This window comes from Neophocaena asiaeorientalis, unplaced genomic scaffold (genome assembly GCF_003031525.2).
Source record: "Neophocaena asiaeorientalis asiaeorientalis breed wild unplaced genomic scaffold, Neophocaena_asiaeorientalis_V1.1 scaffold138, whole genome shotgun sequence".
Taxonomy (NCBI): Eukaryota; Metazoa; Chordata; class Mammalia; order Artiodactyla; family Phocoenidae; genus Neophocaena; species Neophocaena asiaeorientalis.
In genome coordinates this window covers 7,171,470-7,183,281 of record NW_020172632.1, presented here as the reverse complement: position 1 = coordinate 7,183,281, position 11,812 = coordinate 7,171,470, and the positions used below count along the sequence as shown (strand labels likewise).

Genomic DNA, 11,812 nt, shown 5'->3' with positions numbered 1-11,812 from the left:
TTAAGGAATAGGATCTGAATTGTAATCCACAGTTGGAGGGCACTTCCCCCTAGTAAAAAGTGTGATTCTTTCCCTTTAAAAAGACAGAGAAAGAGAAAATGGAACTGGTCCCTTGGAAGAGATTGAGCCCCCCATCCCTGGAGGGGCACCCACAGGGGATGAACAGGGTGCTTCCTAGGGGATCCTACGTTAGTTGAGAGGCCAAAATTGATAACCTCTAGAGCTTTTCCAACAAAACATCCTGGTTCTAAGGAGGAAATTCCTCTGCTATGCACCTACTTTGACTCATCAGAGCCCCCAAACCGGTTTGTAAGAACTTCAAATACAAAATCCTAGCACCTAAAAGACCATCCCAATAGGGAGACTGAGGGTCACAAAAAGGAGGGAACTTGCCTGAGGTCACCCTGATGACCAGAATTCCAGCCCAGAGCCCCTGACCACAGTCTAACGTCCCTCCCATTGCTCGGATTCTTTCCTAAGGGTGAAACCCATGAGGACTCTCTCTGGTTTCATCTCAGAAGCCATTTGGAAGGTGGCATTTTATAAGAACCCCTTGCTTTGTGTGTCCAACAGCATATACCAGCCATTACGGTGCACACATGTATGTGTTTGTTCATTGTCTTTCCCACCAAGACGTAAACTTGATGAAGACAGGACTTTGATGTCTTTATTGATACTTGCCCTATGCCTAGACTGTTTCAGGTGCTTGAAAGGTGGTGTCCACAAATATCTGTCAAAGGAAGGCAGGCAGGAGGGCGGGCTTACAGGGCCAAAGAGGCCTTTATGATCATCCGGTGGGTCTCCGTGCCTTCTGCTCTTCAGTCCTCCCCAGCCCACTGCCCCTGGCCTGGCTCAGAGCCTCAGCTCTCACCTGACACTAAGTCGGCCTCCTCGTCTCCATCCAGCCCCATCCCACTCCCCTACCCAACAATGCCACAGAGTACGTCTTTAAAACACAAGAGTTACTTCCCATTTAAACGCTTTTGAGGGTCCGGAAGAAAATATTTGCACAATACATGTCTGATAAAGGATGTATGCCTGCAATATATAAAGGACTCTCAACACTTAATAGAAGAAAACAAGTAACCGTTTTTTAAAATGTGCAAAAGAAGAGATATGGAGGAGGTACATGAAAAAATGCCCAACATCTTGTTGTTAGAGAAATGCAAATTCAAACCATAAGGAAATACCCCTATTAGGATGGCTAAATTTGGAAGGAAAAAAAGCCTTATAATATTGACAAGGATGTAAAGCAATTAGATCCACATACATTGTTAGTGGGAATACAACCTTTTCAGAAAATAGTTGGGCAGTTTCTTATAAAGTTATACATACATTTATCAAGTGACCTAGAAATCCTACTCTAGATATTTCCCAAAGAAGAACAAAAGCATATGTCTACATGAAGACCTATATGGGACTGCTTATAGCAGCTTTATTCAAAATTGCCCAGACTGGGAACAACCCAAATGGCCCTCTCCTTGAAAGTGGATAAACTGTGGTATATCCATTCAAGAGAACACAAGTCAGCATTAAAAAGGGACAAACTGCTAATATAAGCAACAGTATGGATGAATCTCAAGAACACCATGCAAGATGAAAGAAACAAGATTCTACATACGGCATGATTCCATTTATATGACATTCTGGAAAAGGCAAAACAATAGGGCTGGTAATCACATCAGTAGTTGCCAGGGGCTGGGGCCTACGAATGGCACAAGGAAACTTTTAGGGGTGATGGTAATATCCTTTATCTTGCTTGTTTGGGTGATTAATTACATGACTATATACATTTGTCAAAACTCACAGAACTGGAAAAAAAATCTCATAGAGCTATATACCTAAAAAGGGTGAATTTTACTGGCTGTAAGTTTTACTATTATAAATCTAACTTTTACAAAAATCCTGCTGTGGCTTCTCACAGGTCAGATAAAGTCTGAGCAGCTTAGCTTCACAATCAAGGCCTCTAAGGACTGACCTAACCAATCTCACCTGCCTTATTCTCTGCGATTCCCCTTTATACACTCCATACATCATCCGAATCGAACCATCTAGGGTTTTCCGGACAGGTCCTGAGCTTTTTGGCTTCCTTTCCTTTGTTCATGCGCTTTCCTTTGTCCTAATTTTTCTCCTCCCTGAAAGAAGTGAACACTTGTGGAAAGAACACAGCTTGGAACCCTGGGGAAGGGGGATTCTGTGCTGAATTTCCTAAGAGTCCCCCTTTCCTGTTCAAACTTCCAAATCTCCCACCAAAGCGGCATGCACAGAGGCCCAGGAGGTACAAGGGGAGTGACCGGGTGTGAGCAGGTGGGGCGAGGACAGGAAGACTGGCCATGGTGAAGGCTATCTGTGCCTTAGCCTTCCTGGGTTCAAAGGGCCTTCTCTCCTGGTCTCACGCTCCAGAACGCTGTGGGTAAAAGAGTGGGGAGAGCATTCTGGACATAGAAAAGTCCCAGGCCCCTCCTGCCCTCATCCTTCTCACACCACCCTGTAACTGTAGAATGGGGGTTGAGTGCCTTCCCCAGAAAGGTGGGAGCCACTCTGGGACAGAACTGCTGTCTGTCTGGTTCTCTTCTGCCATGTCCCAAGATGTGCCTGCCACATAGCAAGTTCTCAATTACTTTTTGAAGATTACATGCATGAATGCTGTTGCCTAGCAGCAGCTTTAGGAAATCCCTTTCTCTCCCCAAATTTCAGTTGTCTCAACTGAAAAACATTGAGAGTAATTCCTACCTTTTAAAGTTATTGTATACAGTAAATACATATAAAATCACTTTGAATATTATAAATATACTCTAGTGATATAAGAATTTATTATTGTTATAAAAATGGATACTAATGATTTCAATTTCAGATTTCTGGACAAGGAATGTGACTTTAGTTAAAAATACTAAAAAGTTAGTATGCCTACTGAAGTATTTAGGAGGAAGTATTGATGTCTGCCATTTACTTTGAAATTTATCAGATTGTAAGGTAATTAAGATGGGTAGAAGGATGATCAGAGATAGGTGATCAATAGATTAACAGACAGGAAGCTATGTCATAAAACAAGAAGAATAAAACATGAATGGTAGAATCTAAGTGATGCATATACAAGGGTACACTGTAAAACCCTTTCTATTTTGGTGTACGTTTAAATTTTTCGTAAAAAAATGTCAAGTGAAAAAACTTAGGAAAAATAAGCTTCTGCCAGATCGAACTGGAAGTTTCCTTGCGTGGAGCACTGACTCATCCTTTAACAAATATGCATTGAGCTCCTTCTACACGTGCCAGCCAGACACTGGAGTTTGAGAATAGAGAAGTTCTGTTTAGTAGGGACCACAGGCATGTGAATAAATAATTACAATATAAAGGGAAAGTGCTCCAAACTGGGAATGCACAAGAGGCTGAGAATAAAGAGGCATTGTCTGGAAAAATCAGGGAAGCCTTCATATTTAAGCAGAGTTGTGGAGGATAAATAGGAATTTTCCAGACAGAAACTAGGAGAAGAGTGTTTCCAGAACAGATCACAGTGTGGCCAAAGCGTGGCCTGGCTGGAGTGCAAAGTGAGCATGTCCACACGGCCAGAGGGTGGCCAGATGGAGTAAAGAGACCAGGCGGTAAGAGCCAGAAAGGTGACCAGGTGGAAAACTTGCTCCATTGGTCCATCAGCCACATTTATGAAGCACCTCCTGTGTGTATAGCTCTAAATAATGGAAAGCAAAAGGCTGCCTTTCCACACGGGAGTCAAATCCCAGGCTGCCTCGCTGGAAGCCCAGAACCAGCGGTTTGGCAGGAAGAAGCAGGTGAGGCTTGGCAGTGACAGGTGAGAAAGATTAGCTTCCACTACACATTCCAGAAGGAGACTTTACAACTCTCCCACACACGCCCTCCCTCGCCTGGACTGAAGACAGCAAATTGTTCAAGGCCAAGTTGTGTTCCACACCCATGGCCTCTGCAAACCTGGCCAAGGAGGAGAGGCTGAAGTACAGGATCTGAGTCAGAGCCCTGGTCCCCGCCCTGCCTGTTTGGCTGCGGGTCTCTGAGCCATTTCCCCCACCTCTGCAGGCATTCACGTATAAGATGGGAAGACAGCCCTGACCACCGCTCTTTGCCTTTCTACAGCAGCCTCACAGTCTGTGGACCCTACACTTTTCCATCCACATCCACACTGAGTCGTGGCCCGCAACCTACAGCCGAAGCAGGGATTGACAGTAGCACATCAATATGGAGGAGTTGTGAGGCCCCAGTGAGAGCACCTCCATCCTTCCAGACTCAATTTGTTCTCATTAATTCTTTATTCCTGCCTTAGTTTTAAATTTATTTTGACTTTTTTAAACTTCTAGAGTAGAATGATTGCTTCTGTTGGTTTCAATCTTTCATATTTAATATTAAAAGCTATTAAAGTTATGAATTTTCCTCTAATGGGTGCTTTGACAATATTACATAGGTTTTGATATAGAGTTTTTATTGTAATTAATTTCTAAATGGACTGTTATTTCAAACTAGATTTTCTCTTAGCCAAGAGCTTTTAAGAAGACTACTTACTAGTTTCCAAGTACTTGGTTTTGAGGGTTATCCTTTTATTGTTAATGTCTTGTTTTATTGTACTCTGTTTAGAAAAAGTAACCTAAAATTTTCTATGTAGGGTGTTTTTAATTTAGATATTTTAAATGAAATTTTCGTAGAAGATTAACTTTTATAAGTGTTCCATGAATATCTGAAAATGATGTGGAGTAAAACACACCTATTCAAATCCTCCAAATAATTATTTACATGTCCTTATCTGTCAAATTCTCAGGCCTATTAAGAATTCCCGGGCTTCCCTGGTGGCGCAGTGGTTGAGAGTCCACCTGCCGATGCAGGGGACACGGGTTCGTGCCCCGGTCCGGGAGGATCCTGCATGCCTAGGAGCGGCTGGGCCCGTGAGCCATGGCCGCTGAGCCTGCGCGTCTGGAGCCTGTGTTCCGCAATGGGAGAGGCCACAACAGTGAGAGGCCCATGTACCGAAAAAAAAAAAAAAAGAGAATTCCCATTATGACTGTGGGAGTTTGTTGCTGTTATTTTGAGTGTGTGAAGGTTCATGGTTTTTATAACTTCTTCATGGATTTCATTGTTTACCATGATTAAATACTCATCTTTGTCCCATTTAATATTTTTGCCTTGAATTCTATTTTGCTTGGTATTGTATTACCACTTTTTGCTGTTGTTCACATTTATCTGGTAAATCATAGCTAGATATATTCTTACATTTTATGTCTTCCCCTTTGTTGAGCTCCTATGCTAATTCATTTTTCACTTGCACTATATCTCCCAGTAATATTTTCAGAAAAGATACATTTGGTATACATCCCAAATTCTTGTGCATCTCTATTTGCACATGAATGATAGTTTGGCTACGTAGAGAATTCTAGTCTCAAGTCTTTTTCTTGTTGTATAAACAGTGTTTTCTATCATTCATGTTTCAGAAGAGAGGCCCAAAACATGTCTGATTGTCTTGTATCTAGATCGTAGGTTATTTGTCTTCTTAGATCTGACATCTCCAAGATTTTTATTTTACTTTTGAAACTCAGAAATTTCACCACACTTTTAGTGGATTGAATGCATACATTAACCTCCATCCCTCCTGAAATCTCACTAAAACAGGAGTAAAGGAATACAAATTTAAAATCATATACCCACAAGGACAAAAAGCATAGAAGCAGCAGCAGTAAGAGAGAATATTTAGGAAGTTGAAAAGCAGATGGAAGAATGGTAACTATGTTAGCATACCCAAGAAAGCTAAATCCTAAAATAGAAGAAGTTAAAGCTAAGAATTCCCTCACTCCAAAAGACCGAGGAATTGGCAGCACTAGGTACCTCTGGAATTGGGAGTGCACCAGAACAAGGATATGGGTTGAATGTCTGTGTAATATCAACTTCCCTCTCCACTCTCTGCAGCCAGATGAATACCCTTCATGAATGAAGAGTGCAGAATTTATTCTCTGGAGACAGAGAGGTTCTCTATACAGGATGATACCGGGAAGAGTTGATGTCACGAGTATCCTATTTAAAACGGGGAATCAAATGGGAGTTTGATCACTAAATATTGAGATCTCTAAGTTCTTCTCCCCCACGTAACGTTCTGGCAGCCAGGTTTACATCTCTCAGAAGAGCTTTCTCCAGCCAAGGCCAAGAGAAAAAGATCTAACAACACTGACACTGAAATTCCCCCAGTGAAAACACTCAGCTTGGTCATGCTATGGTGAACCAATGGTCAGCAAGTGCCCCAGAGTCTCTAGTAGGATTTTCAATTAGACATGAGTGCACTGTCAAGGATCACCAGATATTTGAGAAAAATCTCTGATATGGAAGATTGAGGCCAAAACAAACACATGAAAAAAAAGAAAAACAGAAGGAGACTATGTCAGGCAAACTTGTTTTAATAATATCTTCAAAGGATAAGAAAGCATTGTATCCATGAAATATGAGCATGTTGTTACTAAAAGGAACATTCAGAAAACAAAAATAACTCTTAGAAATTAAAATATGAACTCAGAAATAAAAAACTCAGCGAATGAATGAGAGAACATTTCTCATCACCTGAAAACAGTCAGCAGCGCAGCAATACTCAGGGCAGAACCAAGCACAGAACAGGTCTTTCAAATGAATCAATCAATGAAAGAGCATATAAGGACATCCTTCTTCCCAACTTATGACTTACCTTCTGTGCCTCGTGGCAAAGTCCTCCTGACCCAAGAGTCCAATTGAGTTGGGGCTTCATGAACAATGAACCTGAGTCCCAGGGAGGATCATGCACCAGCCTGACCATCAGACACCCACAGGCACCTGATGGTTGGCTTCCATTCAGTAGCATTCATAAGCCTTAATTATGCCCAGCCATGTCCTGTAGGGTATAAAGTATTTCCCTTTTACAGATGGGAAAACAGGTCTGGAAGACAAAGGGTGACTCTTGGCTAGAGATGGGTCCACAAGAACCCATAATTGGTGTAGTCTGCCTCAAGAGTTCTTGTCCTTTTTTTAATTTGTTTCTTTCTAATTATAAAAAATAATATATGTTTACTTTGAAAAATTCAAACATTTCAGAAATAGAACAAGGTAGAATGCAAAAGACCCCCCAGGTGTAACCATGGTCAGCAGTCTGGGGCCTAGTCCTCCATGGTGTGTTGTCAAATGCATGTGGCAATGCATTTGTTAACGGGATTTTTAGTCTCCTATTTTTTAATATTCATATGTATTTACTCTTTCAGACAAAGTTTATAATAAATGTATTCAATTCCCCCTACCAACCCCTTACAATTTGATTAAAAATGGCACTAAATGTGTACATCAATGGGGAGAATTACTATTTTTCCAATATTGAGCCTTTCCATCCATGAATCTGGTATTCGCTCCAGTTATTCAGGCCTTCTTTAACATCTTTTAGTAAAGGTTTATATTTTTCTTCATTTATGCCTTGAATATACTTGATTAAGTTTATCCCAATGCATTGTATTGTGTAGCTCATAAGAATGGAATCTTTTTCTTTTTCTCAATTAAGTTTTCTATTTGTTGTGGCTGCAGTATCAAAGGAAACTATTTACACACTTTATTGCACTTGCTTCCATACTTTGCAGTTTTAAAATGAACTCTCGGGACTTCCCTGGTGGCACAGTGGTAAAGAATCCGCCTGCCAATGGAGGGGACATGGGTTTGATCCCTGGTCTGGGAAGATCCCACATGCCGTGGAGCAACTAAGCCTGCGTGCCACAACTACTGAGCCTGCGTGCTACAACTACTGAAGCCTGCACGCCTAGAACCTGTACTCCGCAGCAAGAGAAGCCACCGCAATGAGAAGCTCACGCACAGCAATGAAGAGTAGCCCCTGCTCGCCACAACTAGAGAAAGCCCGCATGCAGTAATGAAGACCCAACGCAGCCAAAAATAATTTTTTTTAAAAAAAGAGTGAATTTAAATAAATAAATAAAATGAACTCTCTTGGATTTCTTTAGGTAAACACACATACCATTATAAATTGTGATGATTTTGCTCTTCTTTACCAATATTTTTATTTCTTGTCTTACTACATTTGCTAGAACCTCCAGAACAATGTTGAATAATGCCACTGATATAGGCATCCCTGTTTTGTTCTTGACTTCATGAGAAACCTTTGGTATTTCACTGTCACATTTAATGTTTTTGGCCTCCTCTTTCAAAGCTCCCACCCTCCCTCAGGGTGAAATGCCCTCCTGTTTCTCCCTGTCTCTATCAAATCTCCATCTTAGTAGTCTTTTCCTTGGATCTTTGACAACAAAGGGTGATTTAAGCCATTGTAGTTTCTCTTCCAGGGTGATGTGCATTTTCAGCCTCTGTAAAGAACTTACCCCTTGTCCCCAATGTTCATTGCAGCACTATTTACAATAGCCAGGTCATGGAAGCAACCTAAGTGTCCATCGACAGATGAATGGATAAAGAAGATGTGGCACATATACACAATGGAATATTACTCAGCCATAAAAAGGAACGAAATTAGGTCATTTGTTGACACGTGGATGGATCTAGAGACTGTCATACAGAGTGAAGTAAGTCAGAAAGCAAAAAACAAATATTGTATATTAACGCATATATGTGGAACCTAGAAAAATGGTACAGATGAACTGGTTTGCAGGGCAGAAGTTGAGACACAGATGTAGAGGACAAATGCATGGACACCAAGGGGGGAAAGCGGCGGGTGGGGAGGTGGTGTGATGAATTGGGAGATTGGGATTGACATGTATACACTGATGTGTATAAAATGGATGACTAATAAAAACTGCTCTATAAAAAAATTAAGTAAATAAAATTTTAAAATTAAAGAAAAAGAAAAAGAACTTACCCTTGTATTAACAAGACGGAATTCGGCCAAGGCCTAGCAGCGGCTAAGGGCCCAGGAAGCCAGCACTTACAACATACCTACAAAACATCATCCACAGGGCAGGGCACATTTACATGCATTATGTCCTTTAGTCCTTAAAGCAGACTCTACAAGGTGGTTATTTTGTTTACTCTCACTTTTCAGATGAAAGTCTGTCTCCAAGTAACATGTCCTAGGTTGCACAGCTGAGTAGTAGACACAGAATTCTAAGCCAGTTTACAAGGGAAATCCTGTAGCACTCACAGGCCTGAGTGTTGGATGTTTTTAACAGTGGTGAAAGGATACATCTGGACCCGAGGGGAAGGCAGATGTGCAGGGGGAGAGAGTTGAGGGTCCAGTGGGGGTGGGGCATCCTTTCCTTCTCTAGAGCCCTTTGCTGAGCAAATAGTATGTAGGATGGGGCTTTGCTGACAGGGTGGCTGGGAGAGGTAGTCCTGCTGGAATCAGAGCGTGGCACTCTTCCCAGCAACACCCCGCCCCCAAATCCTCACAAGGGCACTGGTGTGTGGAAAGGGCCCTGATCTAGGAGGAAAGGACTGGAGTCTAGTCCAGCTCTATCACTACCAGCTGTGTGACCTTGGGCAAGGTGTTCCTCTCTCTGGTCCGGTTGAATAACTGCAAAAGAAGGCTAACCGGGCTTCCCTGGTGGCGCAGTGGTTGAGAGTCCGCCTGCTGATGCAGGGGACACGGGTTCGTGCCCCGGTCCGGGAAGATCCCACATGCCGCAGAGCGGCTGGGCCCGTGAGCCATGGCCGCTGAGCCTGCGCATCTGGAGCCTGTGCTCCGCAACGGGAGAGGCCACAAGAGTGAGAGGCCCGCATACCGCAAAAAAAAAAAAGGCAGCTAACCACCTTGGTTAGAAAAGGCAAGAACATGCTTTTGCACACTAAAAGTGGCCCACATGGCTTTCAGTCAAACAAGGCAGATGAATCCACTCATTTACCTCTATTCCTTCCTACAATTTGCTAAAAGAACTATAAAGGAATTGTTTTTCAATAGACAAACAAGAAAGGGAGAAGTGTTATCAGGGGACAAGGGTGTTAACATATTTCAGGGAAATGCAATGTGCAGGGAGGCATCAACAGAGCTGAGAGGGCCTAAGAGCAAGCTACTTTCAGCAGGGGAGCCAATGAGAAGCTTGCCAGCTCCTGCTGCAAACCCCAGAGAGGTCCAAGAATTGGAGGCACCAGTGTCTCACAAAGCAGGCTCAAGACCGCTAATCAAAAACAAGGGGAAAGTTGGACACTCCTCAACACACACGCTTCACCCACCCAGCAGGAGACTGGAGGGTTAGTGCTGAGAGAGACTCAGGGTGGGGGACGGTTGGGGGAGCTGAGTGGCAGGTGGGCAGACAGGCACCATAGTGAGCACAGACGGAGTAGGTGGAAGTCCATATACTGACTGCGACCCCCAGCCTCCTTCCCCTAAACACCAGCAACCACACTCACCACTGTCCCCTGCCCCCCAGGATGCAGGATCCTTTTCTAAAGAAGCTGAATGGTCCCACAGAAAGCCCCTAGAAACATTGACTTTGAAGGTGTCCCAGTGGAATGACCAGAGCCCAATCCAATCACTCCCAGTGAAGCCCTACCCAGACTCACAGCATTTCTTAATGCTTTCCTCCCAAATATGATCAAGTGAAAGGAAAAAGGAACTGGGAAGAAGTGGAGACAATTCAGGGAGCAAAAGGAAACTGAAGGAAGACTCACTGTCATCCTTAAATGAAAGAACACACTGCATACGTGGCAGAGCACTGGGGGCTAGTAGAAGAAAAAAAAATGCAATCCACAATGCAAAAGAACTCTCAGAAACTGAAAAACATAAGAGCCAAATTTTCAAAAGGCAATAGCAGGGCTTCCCTGGTGGCGCAGTGGTTGAGAGTCTGCCTGCCGATGCAGGGGACACGGGTTCGTGCCCTGGTCCGGGAAGATCCCACATGCTGCGGAGCGGCTGGGCCCGTGAGCCATGGCCGCTGAGCCTGAGCGTCCTGAGCCTGTGCTCCGCAAGGGGAGAGGCCACAACAGTGAGAGGCCCGTAAAAAAAAAAAAAAAAAAAAAAAGGCAATAGCAGAGTGGAACAAAATTTAGAGAAAGTAGGAGAGAAAAGAAAGAAATAAGAAATAAGGGGAAGGGCTTCCCTCGTGGCGCAGTGGTTAAGAATGCGCCTGCCAATGCAGGAAACACGGGTTCAAGCCCTGGTCCGGGAAGATCCCACATGCTGTGGAGCAACTAAGCCCATGCGCCACAACTACTGAAGCCCGCATGCCTAGAGCCTGTGCTCTACAACAAGAGAAGCCATCGCAATGAGAAGCCCATGTACCACAACGAAGAGTAACCCCTGCTCACCACAACTAGAGAAAGCTCGCGTGCAGCAACGAAGACCCAACGCAGCCAAAAATTAAAAACCAATTTTTTTTAAATAAGGGAAAAAAGATAAGAAAACTAGAGCATCAAACCAGAATGTCTACCATTCATCTAAAAATAGAACACAGAAGGGAGGAAATCACTAAAGACAAAAACACAAAAAATTTTTCCCAGAATAGAATGTCCTGAGTTTCCTTAAGGAAGGAACCCATTAAGTACCCAAAGCAGTGGATGAAAATAGACTCACAGTAGACCCATCGTCAAGAAATTTCAGTACACGAGGGACAGAGAGAAGATCCTAAAAGCTTCCAGAGAGGAAGGTGCAGGTTGCATACAAAGGACAGGAAACCAAGATGGCATCAAAATTCTTAACAACCATGCTTAAAGGTCGAAGACAATGGAGCAAAGCCTTCAAAATTCCCAGGGAAAATTATTTCCAACTTATATTTTACTTCCAGCCAAACTACTGATCAGCTGTGCAGAGAGGAAGAAGAATCTTTTTCAGGTATGTAGTCTATCAAAAATGGCACCTCCCATTACCCTTTCTAAGGAATCCACCAAAACAAAAGTGTCAATC

General features: G+C 43.1%; 1 protein-coding gene across 1 annotated transcript in view; it reads right to left on the bottom strand.

Annotated features, from left to right (window-relative positions):
* The window catches only part of CIMAP2 (ciliary microtubule associated protein 2), a 28,522-nt gene continuing 16,710 nt past the window's right edge, over window positions 1-11,812 (bottom strand). Inside the window, 1 exon segment of the mRNA XM_024739255.1 lies at window positions 1-73. Coding sequence (XP_024595023.1) covers window positions 1-73 — 73 coding nt within the window.